At 40.9% G+C, this 22,651-nt stretch overlaps 1 protein-coding gene across 4 annotated transcripts in view; it reads right to left on the bottom strand.

Annotated features, from left to right (window-relative positions):
• Positions 1 to 22,651, bottom strand: part of GRM8 (glutamate metabotropic receptor 8) — a 583,772-nt gene that overhangs the window by 4,167 nt on the left and 556,954 nt on the right. For 3 of the 4 annotated variants that reach the window (XM_006266273.4, XM_059725917.1, XM_059725918.1), the window contains one exon: positions 17,410 to 17,656. In XM_006266273.4, coding sequence (XP_006266335.1) covers positions 17,410 to 17,656 — 247 coding nt within the window. Of the gene's footprint in view, positions 1 to 17,354; positions 17,657 to 22,651 lie in introns of all 4 variants that reach the window. The other variant, XM_059725916.1, reaches the window with a different exon arrangement.

Genomic DNA, 22,651 nt, shown 5'->3' with positions numbered 1-22,651 from the left:
TGTTAAGGCAGCCAGTACCCCTCATAAGTCAAAGTTTGCATTTATGATTTTATTGGTAACTTCACATCCCATACAATAAATTAGAATTCATTATAATCCTGTGAGTCGGTCCTTGTAGCCAACAAAATGGCTGCTAAGTCTTAGACATCTATTAGGTAAAATAGGATAAAGCTACCATATATATTTACTCCTAGACAATAGCAGGGAACTTTAATGGGTTTGATAATGTAGGGTGTGTGTAATACACTGTGAGTGGACTGTAGTTTTATTTGGATGATTTAATCTGTATCTTATCTTCAAATTTTGTGTGTAAATCACTTTCTTATTTCCATTGACTAGAGCTAGCTGGGCAGCTACTAGTGAAGAATCCACTTGGGAGGAAGGCAGGGGAGTAAAGAGCCACCACGACTCCTGGCACTTGAAGGGAAAGAGCCCAAAGGTGGCCCTTGTAGCCCTTAAACTTGGCAATGCTGGATGAGCAGGACATGTAGCCAATATGCTCTGGAGATGTTCTGACGCACAGTATTGATCTTCCAAGAAACATTTGCCAGAATGCTAACTAGGAAGACCAGCTGCCTATGATTCCTGAAAGTCACCAGTGCCCACCATTTCTGAGCACAGTAATGAAGAACTACACCCTTAACAACAATAAGAGATTATAGCTGTGTCATTCTAAATTGCATGGCTAATATCCATATGACTGGGGTCAGGTCTGACCCCAGAGGATGTTCAGAGGAGATTTACCTCTAGGACAAAGCAGTGTTCCTCATCTACTTAAGGTCACCACCCCAGGAGTAAAGCTGAAATAACAGAAATCTAGAAACAGAAAAATAATAGCTTTTTTCTTCACACCCTACCCAGCTCATTACATTATGTACGAATCTGTATTATCATAAGATCAATACATATACATAAATAATGGAATATCCTATGTCAAGGTCAGGTTAGTGTTTGGCTTGCTGGGGAAAATGATTCTGAAGTTGCAGCTGTGGAAGATAAAAATGATTCTGCCCATTGAAATGTAAATTTGATTCAACTTTTTTCATTTGGACATTGGAGTGTATAATTGTCAGAGCATACAAAGGAAATAAATCACCAAATAGCTTACCTCACACATACAGGTGGCTCCAGCTTTGGTTTCTGGGGAGCCCTATTTCATGAAAGAATTACCAGGAACAGATGCTAGGTAAATCCTTTACAGTGCTCTGACTAGGGCATAGAACCCCCTTCCTGACAGAATTGTTCTGATTTTGAGGTATTAGGCATTTTTAGGCAAGTATAACCAAGCTGATATTTTTCAGCTCTTTCACACAGGATATAACATTCCCACTTGAGCACTCTCATGCTCTCTCAGATGGAAATTTGGGGAAAATCCCACTTTTTCCCTGTACTTTCTTTTCTGGGAATATATCAAGATTTCTGAAATGGGACTAATTTCTTTAGAAAATAAACGGTTTTGTTTTTAGTAAAAATGACTGTATGAAATTGCATGATCATTAATCAAATGTTGAGGGTTGTTTCTGGGGGTTGGCTGAGAAGAACAAATGTTAAATTTTCCCTTGTGATTAAACTGTTTGACAAGGTTTAATTTTGATTTCCTCTGTAGGGGGGTGGGGGGGGGGGAGGCATGACCCTGTTCTTGGGATCTCTTGAGTGTACATTAACAACTTTTACTGTAGCAGAAATTGGCCATCATGCTCCCCCGCCCCTCCGGCTTTAACCTATTGCAGGTTAGGTACTGTTTTGCATCAGGGTTGATTGTGTAGTTTTGCTAAGGGGCCAGACTAGTGATTTTCAACCTTCTTTCATTTGTGGACTCCTAAAAATGTTTTAATGGAGATGCACACCCTCTTTAATTGTAAGTGTGAGTATTCACATACTTTTCATTTATCATACTCATCTTTCACAGACCCCTTAGACGTAGTCTGTGAACCCTCAGGGGTCTGCGGACCATAGATTGAAAACCACTGGGTTAGACAATGGATTAAGATAGCATGGTTTGGATAGGGATGATCCTACCTCAGGAAGGGGGTTGGACTGATGACCTATGGAGGTCCATTCCAGTCCTACTTCTCTATGATTCTATGAATGCTGGAGGCGTTGAGAGACAGGAAGTAAAAACTAATATACACGTATATTCCTTACTATTTTATTTTGAAAATGGAATCAGACTTATTGCACAGTATTACCATAAAGGGGAGTCTATATCTGTTTGCTAGCTGCTCTCATCTCACCCCCATACTGTGCAAGTCATTCTCTACCAGCCTATTCAACCTGGCGCTCTTTATTTGATAAATATCATACGTTTCTTTATGGTTTGCTGTAATGAGCTGGCAGCTCATGTTTGGGGATTTGAGAGCCTCAACATCTGGTATTTTGGTCTTTAAGACTGTAAGTATTTTTTAGTGGTAATATGAACCATACTTGGCAAGCACAAATGACCTGGAAATGTAACAAACTCTGCTCATCATATTTTCTCATCGGAGTTTTCTAGGCCCATTTACTACGCTACTCCCAGGAAAAGACTAAAGATGTTTCTGATGTACACAACGTCTTATATAAATTTCCTTTGAACTCAAAAGAAATTTAAGACAGAACAACATTTAGGTCAATCTGACATTTGTTTTCCTGTGTAGGAGAAAAAATCCCCATATCCCATATGAAAACTCATAATCAAAATTAACGAAGAGCAAAAGCTGTTGGCTGTCATCATTGTTAATGATGGATATATATATTTAAAAGAGATGGCATAGTTACATCTTCTGTAGTTTCACACAGATTTCTGGTTCTAGATTATCTTTTCTTTTCTTTGACATTGGTAAATGCATACCTCATTCCCACAATTGGTGCCTGTATTTCATAGAAAGGAAACATGGAAAGGGCAAGGGCTGTGGAGAGGATGGATTAAAGCTAGCATGGAGCTTGGGAACTTCTTTGATTGTCCTACCCTTGCTTTTCCATGGACCTACTGAGGGGAAATTAGAGAGGAGATTATCCAATGATTCTTCAGAGGGTCATCACCTCCTTCCTTATGAAAACAAAGATGTTTAATAGGACCTCCCTAATAACCAATTTTATCTTGGTTACTTTATCAGCCCCCTCCCACTGTTTTCTTTCTCCTCCCCCCAGCTAGATCTGGAGTGTCTCCTAACCCCCTCCCCCCAGAGCCTTAACTTGCTACCTTCTGATGACCCTGTGTTGGAGATGTATGGAAAAAGGGACACAAACTGATTTGCCTCATCAGGGTCTCAGGAATCAATATGGGATCTACCAATACCAGCAGGGTGAGGACACTTGCAAACTAACTGGATAGAAATGAGGTCCTGATCAGTCTTCTAAAGCTAGCAGAACCTGGGATTTTGGATGTCAAAATAAACCTCATGAAACTAAGATGAAAGAGACAGAAGTCTTTCTTATAGATCATGGACTAGCAGGGGAAATGGGAGGGAGGGCAGTTCTCATCACTCTCTAGGGATGCCTACATGGGACCTGATGAGTGATGACCCACAGCAGGGAACTGTAGAAACAAAGAAATAATTCATTATCCCCCATACTCCCTGAAACAGCAACTGAGAAGCAGCTCAACCCCAAGCTTCTTGACAGCCACATTTCCTTCTCTCTCTGTAGGCCTTAGAAAGATGCTTCCAGACATTTGATATTAGGAATGCAATATGAAATTAACTACACTCTTATGTACCTTCTAAGTACCAGGGACATACATGCCTATGGAGTGGGAATTCGGCCAGCAAACTATGAGGGGGGATTCCTTACCCTGCCTTTTATGGGATAATGTCAAAACAAGCAAACAGAAAAAAACCCTTTATATAAATCCAAACAAAAATGTTCAGGATGCTATCTCTTCAGTGGAGCATTAGAACTAAATAAATGAATAAACCTCCAAAGATACAAACCAGGGAAATACACAGTTAATATTATGCTTCTTAGGCCTATCTGAAATTTGCCCCCAAAACTATACCTAGAGAAAAATCAGGAAGTCTCTTAACCACGTTTGTTTTTATTAAAAGCACCAGGAACTTGAATCCTTTAATCTTAACTGCATAGCGATCATCCTGCATTAGGCCTTTGTTATGGTTATACACAGTAAACATAAAAGACTTTTCCAAATTCTTGACTATTACCACATGGATGGCAATTAGTCCCCGGTCCTCAATGTAGGCTGAATCCTAGAAAGCACTGATGTATGTATTACCCCCAGGCAGTGCTTAGTACCTGTCAGGATTAGATCTGTAATTCCAGGTACTTTCAGAAATATATTACAATGTGGGAAATACATTGTAGCATGACAAATATAGTGCAATATATACTGCAGTGCCTAGATCATTTTAGAACACTTAAAACATCACTTTACTATAAAAAAAGCAACACATCAGGACTCTGATTTTTCATGCTGTCTTTACGTGAATCAAGACCTGCATCTATGTGGAATCCCACAGGTTTTTGGGTACCTCCACAAGAAGTAGCATGCAGGATTAGTGCCTTAAATGTGAAACAAATTAATAGATACATTGTTCTCTGATGTGCATTTTCCCCTGTATGCAAACAAAGAGCAATTGTAGGCCAGGTTTTGAATTTCTTAATTCTCGTGAAAGGTAAAAAAAAATACTCAAACCATTGAATCATGAAATCTTAATTACAATTTCACAAAGGATTTTGTTGGGGAACATATATGCATATATATTTATATGGATTGCTTTAGCATCCTAGTGTATAGTATATAGAAATGAATGAAAAATCATAGTCATAGAAAATTAGGGTTGGAAGGGACCTCAGGAGGTCATCTAGATCAACCCCCTGATCAAAGCAGGACAGTCCTCAACAAGATCATCCCAGCCAAAGCTTTGCCTAGCCTGGTCTTAAAAATCTCCAAGGATGTCTTCCACAACCTCTCTGGGTCACCTGTTTCTAACCTCCTAGTAAGAAAGCTTTTCCTAATATCTAACCTAAACTTCCCTTGCTGCAATTTGAGACCATTGCTCCTTGTTTTGTCATCTGCCACCAGTGAGACACATAACTCCCAGGTTGTGTAACCCCCAGATCCTTTCCTCCAGACTATATAGTTCCCACCTCCACACTTCAGGTAGCTGAAGGCTTATTAACCCCCTCTCAGTTTTATCTTTTCCAGACTAAATAAGCCCAATTTCCTCAGCCTCTTCTCAGATGCCATGTACCCCAGCCCCCTAGCCATTTTTGTTGCCCTCCACTGGGCTTTCTCCAATTTGTCCACATCCTTTCTGTAGTGGGGGGCCCAAAACTGGACACAGTACTCCAGATTTGGCCTCATCAGTACCGAATAGAGGGGAATAATCACCTCCCTTGATCTGCTGGCAATGTTCCTACTGATTCAGCCTAGTATGCCATTAGCCTTCTTCACAACAAGGGCACACTGTTGGCTCATATTCAGCTTATTGTCCACTGTAACCTCCAGGTCCTTTTCTGCAGAGTTGCTGCATAGCTGGTAGGTCCCCAGCCTGTACCCATGTGTGGGATTCTTCGGCCTTAAGTGCAGGACATTACACTTGTCCTTATTTAACCTCATGAGACTTCTTTTGGTCCAATCCTCCAATTTCTCTAGGTCTCACAGGCATGTTTATATGCACACTTTAATGTTCATTAGCCTTTTTAATGCACATTGAAGTATCAATTAAAAACATGCTATTTAGCTAATACTCATTAAAACAGGCTAATGTGCATTAAGTGTCACTTAAATACTGTGTCCTTTAGTCAATGCACATTAAGACAGGCTAATGTGCATTTTCCTAGTACATCATAAGGGAGGGCAAACATTCCAGCACCGAGCACTTTGAAAAGCACCTGGTGCTGCACTGCTTGCAGTTGTATAAGTGGTGCACTCCATCCCATCTTGCAGGTCACTGATGAAGATATTGAACATAACTAGCCCCAGGAGCAACCCCTGGAGCACTCCACTTGATACTGGTGGCCATCTACACACTGAGCCAAGGGCACTACATTTTGAGCCCAACAATCCAGCCACTTTTATATCCACTTTACAGTCTGTTCATCCAGCCCATACTTCCTTAGCTTGCCCACAAGAATGCTGTGGGAGACAGCATCAAAAGCCTTGTTAAAGTCAAGCTAAATCATGTCCACTGCTCTTCCCACATACACAGAGCCAGTCATCTCATAATAGAAGGCAATTAGGCTGGTCAGGCATGACTTGCCTTTGGTGAATCCATGCCGACTGTTCCTAATCACCTTCTTCTTTTCTGAGCGATTAGAAATGGATTCCTTGGGAACCTATTCCACTGATTGGTCTGTAGTTCCCCCGATCCTCCTTCTTCTCTTTCTTAAAGATGGGCACTATGTTTGCCCTTTTCCAGTTATCCAGGACGTCTTCCAACTGACATGATATTTCAAGGATAATGGCCAATGACTCTGCAATCATATTGGCCAATCCCTCAGCACCCTAGGGTAAAACATGTCCAGCCCCATAGACTTGTACATGTCTAGCTTTTCTAAATAGTCTATAACCTATGCTTTTACCACTGTTGGTTCCTCACCTCCTCCCCAAACTGTGCTGCCAGGTGCAGTATTCCATGAGTTGACCTGGCCTGTGAAAATTGAGGTGAAATAGGCATTGAGTACTTCAGCCTTTTCCACATCATCTCTCACTTTGTTGCCTCCCCCATTCAGTAAGGGACCCACACTTTCCTTGATCTTCCTCTTCTTGCTGAAATAACTTGTAGAAACCCTTCTTGTTACCCTTCACACTCCTTGCTAGCTGCAATGCCAATTGCATTTTGGCCTTCCTGATTTCTTTCCTGCATTCCCAAGCAATATTTTATACATCTCCCTAGTTGTTTGTCCAAGTTTCCACTGCTTATAAGCTTTCTTTTTGTAGTTTAGTTCATTGGTGATTTCCCCTGCTAAGCCAAGCTGGTCTTCTGCCATATTTACTAGTCTTCCTGAACATCAGGATGGTCTGTTCCCATACCCGCAGTATGGTTTCTTTAAAGAACAACTAGCTCCTGTGGACTCCTTTCAGACTGGCCTCCCATGAAATCCTGGCCATCAGTTCCCTGAGCAAGTCAAAGTCTGCTTTTCAGAAGTCCACACTTCTTAATCTGCTCCTCTCCTTCCTTGCTTTCCTCCATCCCCAACTATATCTTCTCAGCAAAGGCCTATTTTAATGCACATTAAATAGGATCTAGCCAGATCTTGAAAACCTCCAAGGATACAGATTCAAAAACCTCTCTGGGTAATGTGTTCCAGTGTTTTACTACTCTCCAAGTGCAAAAGTTTTTCCTAATATCTAACCTTAATTTCCCTTACTGCAACTTGAGACCATTGCTCCTTGTTCTGTATCTGCCACCACTGAGAACAGTCTAATTCCATCCTATTTGGAACCATCCTTCAGGTAGTTGAAGGCTGCTATTAAATCCACTCTCATCTTCTCTTCTGTAGCTAAGTAGGCCCAGTTCCCTCAGTCTTTCCTCCTAAGTCATATGTCACAGCCCCCTAAGCATTTTTGTTGCCCTTCACTGGACTCTATCTGATTTGCCCACATTCTTTCTGAGTGGTGGGCCCAAAACTGGACACAATGCTCCAGATGTGGCTTCACCAGTGCAGAATAGAGGGGAATAATTACTCCCTTGATCTGCTGGCAACACTCCTACCAATGCAGCCCAGTAGGCAGTTAGCCTTCTTTAAACAAGGGCACACTGCTGGCTCAGCTTATTCAGCTCTTTGTTCACTGCAACCCCCAGTTCCCTTTCTGCAGAGGTGCTGACTAGCTAGTCAATACCCAGCCTGTACCAATACATGGGACTGTTTCACCTTAAGTGCAGGACTTTGTACTTGTCCTTATTGAACATCATTAGATTTCTTCTGGTCCAATCCTCCAATTTGAATAGGTCTCTCTGAAGCCTATCCCTCCCCTCCATCATATCTACTACTCCATCCAGTTTGGTGTCATCTGAAAACTAGCTGAGGGTTCCCTCTATGCCATTTTCCAGGTCATTGATGAAGACATTGAACAAAACAGACCCCAGGGCCAACCTCTTGGGCACTCCACTTGATAGCAACTGCCAAGTAGACATTAAGCCATTGATTAACACCCATTGAGCACAATAATCCAGCCAGCTTTCTGGTTTTCAGAAACCTTACAGTCCATTCATCCACCCCATACTTCCTCTGCTTGTTTCAAGAATGCTGGGAGACAGTATTAAAAGCCTTGCTAAAGTCAATATTTACCACATCTACTCATCTGCCCACATCCACAGAGCCAATAATCTCATCATAGAAGGTGATCTGGTTGGTCAGGCATGACTTGCCCTTGGTGAATCCTTGCTGATTCAGCAATCCATGCTGATAGTTGGAGTTGGCCTCTTCAACACTTGCAGCAGGAATTTTTCCCCAACCCACTCCAAAAACGTGTTGGATTGCCTGTGCACTGATATATTGTCCTCCAAGCAGATGTCAGGATTATTGAAGTCCCCTATGAAAACCAGGGCCTGTGATCTGGAAACTTTCACTAGCTGTTTGAAGAAATCCTCATCTACCTCATTTTCCTGGTCTGGTGTTCAGTATCTAGCGCCTCATTTAAATCACAGGCCCAGCTTGTGGTGCAGTAGCTTCTTTAATCTTAGAGTTCTCCCCGTGCACGCTTCTCCCTCCCCCACACCATGATTGGCAGAGGGTCCCATCAGCTCCACTGATGGTCAGGAGGCAAAAACTGTAGTTTTAATATGTCATGGTTTTGGCCTCCTACTGTTTGCTGCTGATGGGATGCAAAAACTGTGGGATATTTAATACCATGATTTTCATCTCCTGGCCATCAGGAGCAAGTGGCTAGACTGATGGGTCCCTCCACTGACCAGTGGTGGGGTGGCATGCAGAGAACTCCAAGATTAAAGGAGCCACTGTGCCATGAGCTGGGCCTGTGATTTAAACCAGGCCCTCTCTATAGCAGACAACCACCATGACATCACTCTTGCTGCTCTCCCTTCTGACCCTAACCCAGAGACTTTCAACAGGCCTATCTCCAGCTTCATGCAGGAGCTCTGAACAATGAGACTTGCCTTATCATTTGGAAAGCATTTTTATGGTATATTTAAAAAATGAAACACAAAATGTTTTAACTTTAACATTTAATTTTGAGATGGTATAATTCATTTTAAAGAGTACCTAAATTTAAAAAGGGGTGGTGGGAACAATTAAATAACCCAGACAAATAACGTTTCCTTTCTCATTCCATATGTATATGTGGTGGGTAAAAAGTCCATTTTGGTTTGATCTAAACTGTTTTCTATGATATCTTGATCTTTCAACTGAACACACACACACACACAATCATTGTCTTCTAAAATCATGCTTCTTATCAACATGGTCCCAGTTCTACCAGACTGTCAATGACAGAAGTCAGCATTGAGTATTAAAATTTACCAGCTGCCAAAGAATCTTTGCTTATCTTAGTGCCCTTATATTGGTATAACAATGCCAATAGAGCTGTAAAAAAAAAAGAATTCTAGAAGTATTTTGCTTTGTGGAAATAAAATGAGGATTTGGCTCAATAGTTCAATATTGAATCCAAGTTATAGTTTGACCTATGTTGTTTCCCACTTCACTTTAGGTCACTGCAACTTTCTAGAACTCTCAAAATATTTTGGAGTTACAAACAAGACAGAAGATAGACTTTCTGATCATAAACCAACAAAGAGGTTTATGAAGCAAAACAAACATGAACGTTCTGAAAGCATCAAGTAGAGAGGGCAGAGAAACCCCCCAAAATAAATAGGAAGAAAGATACACAGGAAAAGAAGGTAAAAAGAAAAAATAATTAAGCAGTTGAGGCATGTGGTTTCTGAGTGGAAAAAAGCAATGTTCAAGTTCTTGATGCTGTGACAAAGAGAACCTGCATAAGAGAGAAAAGTACTAGTGCTTATATGGGGAAAATAAGGTTCTGAAGAGAGACATGTAAAGTGTTGGAATCACAGTGTCCCAGATCAAAAGGAGCTGAAGCAGAGGACTACTTAACTTGTCCTGATTGAGGGAATGATGTAGATGCCCACCTACCCACCCACTGCTTGAAAGGAAGAGGGGACAAGTTGTGCAGTCTCATGATTAATCCAGGGGACTTTCTTTAAGAAATGGCATGGAGGCAGTTTACACATGAAAGGTAAATTTTGAAGCACAAGTGGATTAGCTTGGATGCCAGCTGAAGGAATAATAAAAACTCCAGGCTAAATCAGTCGCTAAATCCTAGAGGCTGTGTACACATGTTCAGATAATCTAGAAGAATTCAACTGGGTTTCTTTTCTTTGTAGAAAAACTTATCTGCAGACCCCCAAGCCCCAGAGACCACTTCTGCATAGTCAAGGGGCTCCTGTACACACATCTGAGCCTGCTCTGCAGGCTCCTAGCAGTGATGACAACACTATACAGAGCGATGACAGCAGTGCACTGATGACAGCAGTGCACAGAGCAGCCCGGACTGGCTGACTCAGATTGCTTCCCTTGCAGCACAGTAAAGGGATTCTCCCTAGACCTGAGGGAAGGGAGAGGGCTACAAGCAAAACATGCTAGGAAGTTGGAGGATTGTGTTGCAGCTTCTTTCAGAAGCTAGATGTGTATAGAAGTTTGCTCTCCCATAAGCAACTCTCCCAGGAGCCATTTAACTCCGGTTATTCCCGAGTTACTTGTTTTTTGGAATAGCCACTTTTGTGAGAAAAATCCTAGTTTCTATTGGTAGAGCAAGCAACTCTCCCAGGATAAACTGAATGTCTATATGTTGCCAGAAATAGTTAAAACACCAGTGACTGATATTCTAAGTGGCTTTGTATATGAGCCTAGTTAGCTGTCTTTCACCTAGCTCAAGTACTACTGATCTGTCCCTTGCAAATCCAATAGGCAAAAGTTCTAGTCCCAATCCTCCAGATGTGTATGTTTTGTAATTATGTGGGGAGCATATGTATGTATCACAGTTGATGGATGAAATCCTGTCTTCACTGAAGTTAGTGTTATTTTTGCCATTTACTTTTATGGAGGATGGATTTTATGCATGGGCCTAGAAGAAGGGTAGTGAAAAACACCTATTGGATACACTTGGTGACTGGGTCAGTACAGGAGGATAAAAGCACTGCATAAAAACAATGTGCCCAAGACATGCAAAAGAGAGAGATAAAGGATATAATTAGCTTATAGAACAAGGGTAGCTAAAAATGAACGTGAAATAAAAGAGAAAATGGCTTCAGAGAGATTACATACAGGCAATACAAGGGCAGAAGACAAAGAACAAAAAGGACAGATAAAATAATAGTATAAAAATAGGGAAAAAATAATTTAAAAGAAAGGAAAGGGGGGGGGGGAACACTTCCAAAGAGGTTGGGAGAGGAGGACAGGAGGTGATGGGGGGAGGATGCAGCAGAAACAAAAAAACTCAGATAAAGAAAAGGCAGAAAGAATGAAATGACACAAAGCAAAATATCCAAAAAGAGATGGATTGTGGAAGCAACAACAAACCCATGTCAACAAAAATTAGAAAGATACCTGAGAAGGGTACTGGTAAAAATATATACTGCAGCAGAGGGAGTATCAGAAACACAGGATAAATTAAAGCAAAATATTACTCTGGCCTGGTGTTAATCATCTTTACTACCTTTTTCCAGTCTCATGTTTACTTGATTGCATCCTGTCCAGGGTGGGGAGGTGCAGTGGTACAGCTGCTCCCTCCCTTCCTGCCAGTCACTTTCACTTCTGTCATGCCCAAACTTTAAAACCAACTGCCTGGAAGAGGTAGTAGCATTTCTATTCAGGCAGTGCGGAGACACTCAATTGACTTCATGGCTCATTTCATAGATTTCATAGACATTAGGGCTGGAAGGGACCTCGGAAGATCATCGAGTCCAGCCCTCCGCCCAAAGGGCAGGACGTCAGCTGGGGTCATAGGATCCCAGCAAGATAAGCATCCAGTTTCATCTTGAAGGTGTTCAATGAAGGCGCTTGAACAACCTCCGGCGGCAGGCTGTTCCAGACCTTGGGGGCTCGGACAGTAAAGAAATTCTTCCTTATGTCCAGCCTGAAACGATCTTGTAGTAGTTTGTGACCATTCGTCCTCGTCATCCCTTGGGGCGCTCTGGTGAACAAATGTTCCCCCAGATACTGGTGATCACCCCTGATAAACTTGTAGGTGGCCATCAGATCACCCCTGAGCCTGCGCTTTTCCAGGCTAAAGAGCCCCAGGGCTCTCAGCCTGTCATCGTAGGGTCTGCTTCCCTGACCCCTGATCATGCGCGTGGCTCTTCTCTGGACTCTCTCAAGCTTCTCCACATCCTTTTTGAATTGTGGAGCCCAAAACTGGACGCAGTACTCCAGCTGCGGCCTCACTAAGGCCGAGTACAGGGGGAGAATGACGTCCCGGGATTTGCTTGAGAAGCATCTATGGATGCAAGCCAGCGTTTTGGTCGCTTTACTAGCCGCAGCATCGCATTGCAGGCTCATGTTCATCTTGTGGTCAATGATGACCCCCAAGTCTCTTTCTTCCATAGTGCTAACCAACATAGCACTGCCGAGCCTATAAGGATGCTGCGGGTTTTTCTTCCCAAGGTGGAGAACCTTGCATTTATTGGCATTGAACACCATCAGATTTTCATCCGCCCACTTGCTGAGCCTGTCCAGGTCAGCCTGGATCACCCGCCTGTCTTCTGGCGTGGATGCTTTGCCCCAAAGTTTGGTGTCATCGGCGAACTTGGCCAGTCCGCTTCTGACTCCAGTGTCCACATCGTTAATGAAGATGTTGAACAGTATGGGTCCAAGGACAGAGCCCTGGGGGACCCCACTGGTCACAGGACACCACGATGAGTGACTTCCATCAATTACTACCCTCTGGGTCTGACCCCGGAGCCAATTTTCCAGCCAGTGGATCGTGGGGGACCCAAGGCGACAATTGGCCAGTTTCTCCAAGAGACGATCATGGGACACCAGATCGAAGGCTTTTTTGAAGTCAAGATATATGACATCAATCTCATCTCCCTTGTCCAGGTGATAGGTCACCTGGTCGTAGAAGGAAATGAGATTGGTCAAGCAAGACCTACCCGCAACAAACCCGTGCTGGCTATCCCTTAAGATGTTGGTGTCGGCCAGTCCATTAAGGATGGCCTCCTTAATAAACTTTTCTAAGATCTTCCCCGGGATAGAAGTCAGGCTGATGGGCCTATAGTTAGCCGGATCCACTTTCCTCCCTTTCTTGAAGATAGGCACCACGTTGGCCTTCTTCCAGTCTTCAGGCACTACACCAGAGCGCCAAGAGTTTTCAAAGATCCGCGCTAGAGGCTGGGCTATGATGCTCGCCAGCTCCTTGAGTACCCTGGGGTGAAGATTGTCAGGGCCGGCTGACTTGAAGGTATCCAGCTTCTCAAGATGTTCCTTCACGAAGGCAGCATTAATGGAGGGCAGGGGATCACCCTCACCCGGACTTCCCGGCCCTGTAGCAGGCACAGGCGTCCCATGGGGCTGATGAAAGACCGACGCAAAGTACCTATTTAATAGGTTGGCTTTTTCCTGGGCGTCAGTTGTCAGTTGCCCCATCTGGTTCAGCAGGGGTCCAACGTTGCCCCTGCTTTTCCTCCGGCTCCCCACATATCTGAAAAAGGACTTTTTATTGTCCTTGATGCTCAAAGCTAGCTGGAGTTCAGTTGCAGCCTTGGCTTTCCTGGTCTGCTCCCTACAGGACCGGACCAGTGCAGAATAATCCTCCTTGGAGGTGACTCCCATCCTCCATCCTTTGTAGGCCTTTCTTTTTAGCCTCAGGAGGTCTGCTAGGTCCCTGGAGAGCCAGGGGGGCTGCTGTGCCCTCTTGCTGCCTTTCCTCCGAGATGGAATAGACTCATTATCTTCTCTCTGATTCCTGTTAATCTGTCTTCACTCCAGAGGTATTAATGGCCCTTTCTCCTTTTTAATGATCATAATGCTTTTCTATTCAAGCTATCCTTTCCTTGGCATATTTGGTTTGTTAGCCATTTCTGATGATGGTGTTCTTCAATTTTATAGATGCTCAAGAAGGCTAGATTTTATTTTATGAATTTGAATAATAGATGTATATTTTACTATAATGACTATAGAACTAAAGATACAATATCCTTTAGCTATTTTTTGCCTAGTTTGTTGTGTTTTTTAAAATTGTATATATACTGTATCAAATTATTTCACATTCCAATGAGTATATTTGCTTTTTGCTTTAACCCTAAACAGAATAATATAGTGCTAGCCCCCTACTATATTAGTAAAACTTCTGGTTCCTTTTTAACTGGAGAAAAATATGCATATGTGTTATATGATAATGTGCCCCCCACTTTGCAAAATCCTAGATCCACCCATGAACCTGTCTATCCTCTCATTCTTAGTGACCTGTTGAAACCCCACCTAATCTCTGCTTTCAGATCTGATCCTGAAGAGCCATTGCAAATATACATATGGGACTTTTCTCTGCACATTAAATATAAGATTTCGTTCTTTTGGGTCATACTCTGGACTGGTATAAAATGGCAAATCTCCAGCCAAATGCTGAAGCTCCTGTTTCACTCACCTGTATACAGTGCCTCCTACTACCCTCCTACTTGTTCAATGACCAAATCTTGCTTGCAGATATGTGTACATCTCTTTTCATTATGTTGAGATCAGCATGTAAATTGAGTTAGAATTTTACATAATATTTTTTAAGATGAACTTCCAAGATGCCCTTTCTAGCACCTCCCAAAAACAGGTGAAGAAACTCCCCTCTTCCTGTTTGTCCTTTAGTAGCGATATAAAACACACTAGTGGTATACTACTAATAATGGCATACTGCTGCTACTATTACTGGTATAATCCTCATAATTTTTAGTTAGGTAAGAGGAAGAAAGTTTTTCTCCCCCATTTCCAGGGCCCTAATGAGACCCTGATTCCTCTAGATGGGTCTTACATGACATAACTTCAATAACCTAAACATTTTTGAGATTGGGTAATAGGCGTTAGTTAGGAGGGGATTTATGCTGTATTGGGGGCTATTAAGATTGATCCACGGGAAAGATTTCATTTTTATGTGGTCTTAGCATCTACTGAAGCCTCTGAAATATTATATCATTATATTGGAAGAAGAAGAATATATTTAATACAATCTTATAGGCAAAGGAGAAAATGTTTTGAAAAGCTAAGAGCTCTATACTTTTGGCGAAGCCAACTTAGTTACATAGGGCTAGCTCTTCAGAACGGAGATACATTGATTTTTTAAATCCTTGCTTATAGAGCAGTAAACTACATGGTTCATAGACTTGAAGGAATGTACTACTAGGAAGGTTTAAAACTATATAGATGTGCTAGTGTTGAAATCAGATTTACAGTGCAGTAAATATGTATTTCCCTATGTGCATCACACTACTGGCAAAAGCAGGCTTGCTTCCACTGGCAGCTGTTTTCATGAATTATGTATTATCAATTTAAAGAATACCAGACAGAGCATTTTTTAATTAGATAGAACTGATAAACCTCAGGTATACATCCCATCCTCATCCTACTGTGGAACTACAGTTGACTTTTCTTTCTAAGGTGGACCATTTTGCAAACTTGGCAATAAAAATACTCTTTCTCTCATTCCTCCCTGTCCCTACCCCTCCACCCACTATTTTCTTTTGGTGACTTCTGAGGAATTGTAAAAGTGTTGAATTCTTCACATTTTCATTATTACTAGATCCTCAGGGAATTTCAACATTATTGCTATATGTAGTAATCTGAACCTATATAAACCCATGACACAGTGTGTGTACACCTGTGCCCAACTGCGCACTTGTTACTGCACAGTCAGTTAGTACTTGCTCTAGCAAGTACTAAATAACTGCATGGTAATCGCCGGTACTGTGTAGTCTCAGCACCACATGGGTCATTTCTAACCCTACTGCACAGTAAAACCAAGCTACTATGCAGTAGCTTATTGCTACTGCACAGTAGTGGCAGCATCACAATATGTGCCTACTGATGCTACATCGCTGTAGCAGACCTGAATCACTGTAGCTCATCACTATGGCTATGTGGCATCTCATGTAGACATATCCTGTGCCTCTTGTATCATCTAGAAGATTTACATACAATGAATTGCACCACACATTTTACAGGTAAATTCTTTTATGCCCATTATCCTTCATGCTTTGATAACTATACTATTGGCTAAATCAAAGATCCTTTTTTCAACTTTATACTTTCTTCACCTGGAAAACTTTGATTGAATTCAGTGGGAGTTTGCATGTGTAGGGAATAAGTACAATAGGTTTTCTTGCACGTCTTTTAGCACTGGAATGTTTATGAGCAAAATATCATTATTCAATTTCCCTTCAACATTACCAGAAAATAATAAAAATTCATAAAAGTCTGTAGGATCCATTTGCAGAATAATTGGTGAGGAATTAGTCCTTAACTAAAACAGCAGCTGCCTGTCTCACTGAAGCTTTATCTGCTAGATAGAAACTTGTTCTCTAATTCCACTGGATTTGGGGAAGGAGAATTATTGGCTTTATTCAAATCTGCTTTTATTTTTTATTCAGAAGTACAGTTTATGAGGCTTTACGACATGCTGCTGTATGGAAGTTATACTAACTGTTCTATTTCATTCCAAAAAGTTATTTAGAGATGTGCCAGGATTCAAGAACCTTCCAGGTGTGGAAAATAACCCTTTCTCACTTCTACCCCTTGGCAAACCTAAAACTGTAATGACTAATCTGTACGTGCAGGAGCCCTTGGTACACAGATTCTTACGTTTTAATTTGTTTATTTGGGGGTTTTTTTTGTCAAATTAAAAATGTATCCAACTACTGTTTTTACAGAATGCAGAAATTCAGGGGAAATCTGGGTGAGTTATATTATCCCCAGAAGTCCACACCAGCTGGAGGCAGCATTGATAAATTATGGGAAATGTTCAAGTTATACAAGAAACACTAATGCCATGTAGACTGGCAAAGAAGGGATATTTTCACCCATATGTCAAGTTGCAATTTTTAAAATAATGTAGCACGTGCAGTTATAACCCTTAATAGTCTTTAGAAATATAGTTTCTTGCACATAAATACATCCCATGAAGTGACAGTACATAACAAGACTGGCACAGTAAAGCACAACACATCAAAAAGTACAAGCTAGACCAGAACATTTAAAAAAAGATGTGGACTTTCCAAAATTTGTTTATACTTTTTACTAGCCTCCTCTTAACCATAAAAAAGATTTGTATGAAACAACTGTGAGGAGTCCTGTGCTCAGTGGTACGTGAATTCTGACACATCCCTGGATTCATGCAATACAAGCAAAGAAAATAATTAAGTTTATTATTAGAAGAGAATGCATTCATGTGGACGTACATCTATTAGGAAGTGCTCCCACTCTTGACCATGGGAAAGTCTACTGATGACTTACTGTTGGTTTCAAGACTTTCACAGAGTTCAGTTTTGACCTCGCCATTTGGTCTGTCATTTCCTTTTTGGATCAGTTTGCTTTGCATTGTGGCAGCTGTCACAACAGCCTTGAAGCTCCTCTTCCGTTTTTGAACATTCTGCTCTGGATGAAAAATGATAATATAAACCTTGGGCATGTAGAGCATACCCAGAGACACAGAAGCACTTAAACTCATGGAGACAGTAAGTGTTGTTGTCTGGATGTACATCTGGGGGAGAAAGAAACAACAATATAAAGATCAATGTTTATAGGACTGATTTAAAATATCACGGCAAACATAGTAATTATCTTAAAAATACTAACTAAAAATGGGAATGATACCATACTGTCACTTTACTGTGTATGCTGCAGAAGCAACCTTCACTCAGTTTGTCTTTAATTATAGTCAAGTGTTCCTTTTTTTTTTTTTTTTTTGCACTAAGGAGTGGGAGGTAGAAGCAGCTAATGTTTATTAAACTCTATTCCCATAAAAATAATTAAGTCACTGTAGCAACTACATTTTCGGATCATAAACAAATGTGATGGTGCAGGGATAATATACAAAAGGCTGAGAAGGTTATCCCTGTATCATCTATTCTAATAAACAGACGCTTCTGGAATAATATGTCATTCAATGATTCACCAGTGCATGTGATGCTGTTCAACTGGCAACAAGCTTAACATAGAATCTAATGAGAAACCTTTGATTTACTGTTTGAGTTTTGAGCAGGGAAGAAAATGAGCTTCTCCACAATGAAACCTGAATTTCATTGAGTTTGGGTTTATATTCTTTTCTTTTCTTTTTACACATTCACATTATTGTTGAATTCTAAGCACAATATTATGTGGGACATAACAGCTATGTTATTATGTGGTGGATCCTGTAAACAGGAAATCCAGAAATAATGCCTCTAGAGAACCAGTGTGAAATAGAACTCAGTCATTGACAGATGCACAGAATTTGCCATCTCAAAGGGAGCTTATCTATCACTTATTGCTACCTATGTAACCAAACTATTCTGATCCTCCCTCTGTACCCGGGGGAGGGCAGTGATGATCGCTATCAACAAGCATAGAAGACAATCACTTATTTGAGGAAGTATCAAGTCAACAAATTAAACTGCTAAATGAGCTTCTGACTAACATTTACTTTTTTCTGGAGGGACCATATTTTATTGTACAAGTCTTCCACTTAAGTTCTTATGGCTATCTCAGTAATACTGTAGCTCTACTGGACAAAACACAGAGCCCACCCTTATGCATACAGTAGAGTCTGTTCCATGTCTTGGCAAACATTTATTAACATTTAATCTTGTTTTCAGGAGTATTTTTACATGATAGCCAACACCATCATATAAACCAGCAGATAAAATAGTAAGAATCTGTAAGTAATGTCAGCCTCCAAATCAACCTTTTTTAGAGTAGCCAGTAACTTCAATCGTTAGCAGAAAGCTATATATGTAATAAACCAGCCTTATTGTTACTCAAGAATTAACACATTTTGAATATTCTTCATTTCATGAACAAATATTTTCCATTAGGTAGTTCATCTTTAGAGATCACAAGGAAATGCTACTTTCACATAAAGCACTACTAGGTGGACAATTTTGACAAATCTGTTTCAGTGGTGTGAACTCTTTCAAAACAAGTAACTCTGCAAAACATCTGTGTAATTGTATAAAGATATGCCAAATCTTTTCAAAAGCCAAGTGCACTGCAGGATACAATTTACTCCTTGGGAAGAACTTTGGTACTTTTCTAATTGACAACACTAAACATAGAGGATAAAGTTTCAATGATAATTGTATGCCTTCAACTGACAAGATAATCAGGATTTCACATTTTGTTAATGAAAGTGGTAGTCAATTGTTCTTTCAATTAAACAATCTGTCAACAGAATAACTCAGAAAAAATAGATTCTGCTCTCACACTAGGACAAATCTGGGAACTCTAACTGCAATCTAGTTGCTTTGTGTTAATATTGGTACAACTGAAACCAGAGTTTGGCCTATTAAGATTTGATTAAAATAAGCAAAGGGTTTTTGCAGATGGAAGATATTTGCACATATTTAAATTCATGTGGCTTATACAAATGGCATAAACCTCTATCAAATACCTTAGATAATGAATATCATCCAGAAGCAAAATACACTGCAACCACCTGCCAGTAGGGCTGGCTGTTCACTAACTTTTTTGATAGTTTCTTAAAGTTTCACTTACATGGTGCAAATGATTACGGTGGTGCAAAGCTTCAGTCCCTGATTCGATTTGGCAGAGATTTGGCCTGATTCAGTGGCCGAATCTCTGAATCTGAATCGAATCAGAGGACACTTTAATCACTCTGAATTGAATCGGAACCCTCCAAATCGATTTGAAGAGATTCAGAAAGATTCAGATATAGACGCAGCTTTAAATGTCTTTTCTACATACCTCTAGGTAGCAGGGGCTCGTGAATTCTGTGATGGTGGGGTGCATGGAGTGTTCCACAGAAGCATGGGGGGCTCTCCAGAGTATTTGGCAGCAGATCCGGAAGTGGACCAGAAGCACTTCCAGTCCACTTCTGGGTCCACCAGGGAGTGCACTGCCCCCACCCCTGCACCCTTTGGCTCAGCAACTGGTTTCTCCTGGGCCTGGGGGGGCACCCAGAGTGCCCCTGGGGCCAATCATGGAGCCAAGGAGGTGAGGGGGGCGGGGCCTCAGCATGCTCCCTGATGAACTCAGACATGTAGCGGAAGTAATTCCACTTCTGGGTTCATTGCCAAGCATGTGGAGGGCCCCCCGCACTCCTGTGGGATGTTCCATGCACCCCAGCATCGCAGCGATCACAAGCCATGCCTGCTAACTCAAGGTATGTAGAAAAAACTTTTAAAGCTGTGTCTATGTCCGAATCGCTGATTCTCAGAATCAGCATCAAATTTTCATTTTTTGATTCGGCCAAATCAAATGAGAGACAGTGATCCGAATCAACAAATCAAATCATTGTCCCTGATTCAGGTCGAATCCAAAACTGACTTGAATAGGGCCCACTTCGCACACCCCTACAAATGATGTGTATGCCATTTTACAGAGAGGAAAGGTACAAAGGATGACATTTTTTTTGAGCTAGTAGGTATAATTGCTAGTAGGTAAACTCAGATTGAGACTGCAAGGAGCCTACCACCTATGGCCTCTACTGTGTGCCTTAAGCACAGCCTTGCAAACCTGAAGTGTAAGTGTGCAACAGAACTGTCCCTCAGGGAGCCAATTTTTCCTGGAGCTCTGAAGTAGGCTGTGCCTGTGCTCAGGGTGAACTATTTAATCTATGCACACAAGGGCCAGGCAAAAATCTTCCTGTATCTTATTACTAAAAACACTGACCATAAAACTCAAAGATTGTTACACTTGATTTCACATTGACAAAGGCTGAAATCACTGCAAATTCATAAAGCCTAACTAAGGTTTGAGCTTTGGCTTGTTCAAAACTGGGATTTATCAGTGGTTCAGAACTGAAATAATATACACCTTGTGTTTTCACATTATTTCCATATACAACTATATGCAACTTGGCTCTTTTCAATTAATTTCACTTTGAGGTTCTAGGTTTATTCCAACTTGTAACTCAAAATGCAACACAGGGGTTTCATGGATCAAGGAAAGATCATATAATATCTAATGAAATAGCCTTTGTTTTATATACCTCTTCTTACAAGGTAGACCTAAGCCAAAATATAAGATACAAATGCTCTTAAATTTTGGATAAACTTGTTTGAAAACATTGTATCAAAACCCCATTTTTACCTATACATCACATATTGTCAGTATTTGTAGCATAAGTAGCCCACTTTGTGAATAGGAACATGTTATTTATTATGCCTCATAGTACATGGAAGAACTAATCATATCAGCAGGAAGTAGGTTTGAAACAAACAAAAGGATCTCTTTTATACAGCAATAATTAACAGGTGGAAATTATAGCCATAGGATTGTTGTAGAGGCCAATTCTGTAAGAAAAAAAAAAAAAGACTAGACTAGTTTATGGAAGATAAATTCATCACCCTGTTAGAAGCAGGATATTAAGCTAATAACTTTTAGTCTAGCCCAGTATAGCCATTTTCTGTTTTAATGTTTCTTCAGTTCTACAAGTAAAGGCCATATAGAAGTAAAGACAAAGAACAGGCCTCTATGCACCCAAAGAAGACCATTACAAAACTGTTTTATGAGTATAAAGAGAATGGGTAGTATTTATTGTTCTCCGATCCCTTGACTTGCATTCTTACCTGCACAGTGCCCCAGCTTCAACAGCCAGGGCTTAGGGCACTCTTCTAGAAAGTGGGAGACATGGCTTTGATTCAGATAAGGAAAATCTAGAACCAGATCTTTGAGTCTCATCTCATGGGACATTTAACATATACTCTATTTATACTGTAGTTGGCATTACTATGCTGTATTAAAAGTTAGAATGTGTTCTACACAATCAGACAGTCATGCTAAGTGTAATGTGTGACATGATGGGGCAGGGAGGGGAATGGGGGGAAGGGTCAAGTCTCTGGTATGGTGCCAGGGCTGGGAACAACAGTCAACTGATTTTTTCAGCACTGCTTCAGAATCCATTGTTGATCTCAGCCCCAGGACTACACTGGAGCTGGTTCGAGATTCTGATGCTGTATGGGGGCTGGGACTGACCATCAACTGATTGTCAGTCCCAGCCCTAGAGGACCATATTGGAGCCAGTTCAAGATAGACCCTGCCTGACAGGGTTACAACAACACTACATTTTTATAAGCTTCATAAATTAAACAAAAAGCTTTTTCTTTTTTTAAACAAGAAGCTTTTCTTCTTGAAATGATTGTGTTTACCTACAAGTCTTCATTTAGATTTTACTATAATGTCCATCATCTAACATTCCCTTGAACAAAAAAAATAAATCTGAACTTTCAGGTTGCAGAGAATTTATTTATAACGGCATTTATTGATTATGATTCTTGTACATTTAATCAGGCACCAGACATATTAAAATCTAACCATTAGTTCTGTATGGAAAATAGGATTTTAGATGGAAAATAGATAGGAGGATTTTCCCAGAAAACATGCCCTCTTTACAAAATCAACATTTTCTGCAATAAATATCCATCTTGCCAGATGTTTTCTTCTATTAAAAACCTGAAATTATGTCTCCTTAGCAAGGAGGTTTTAGGCAATTTAACCTTCTACCTGAAGACAGTGGGAAGCCACACTTGACTTGGAG

The sequence above is a fragment of the Alligator mississippiensis genome, chromosome 4 (assembly GCF_030867095.1).
Source record: "Alligator mississippiensis isolate rAllMis1 chromosome 4, rAllMis1, whole genome shotgun sequence".
Taxonomy (NCBI): Eukaryota; Metazoa; Chordata; order Crocodylia; family Alligatoridae; genus Alligator; species Alligator mississippiensis.
This window is presented reverse-complemented; position numbering and strand designations above follow the sequence as displayed.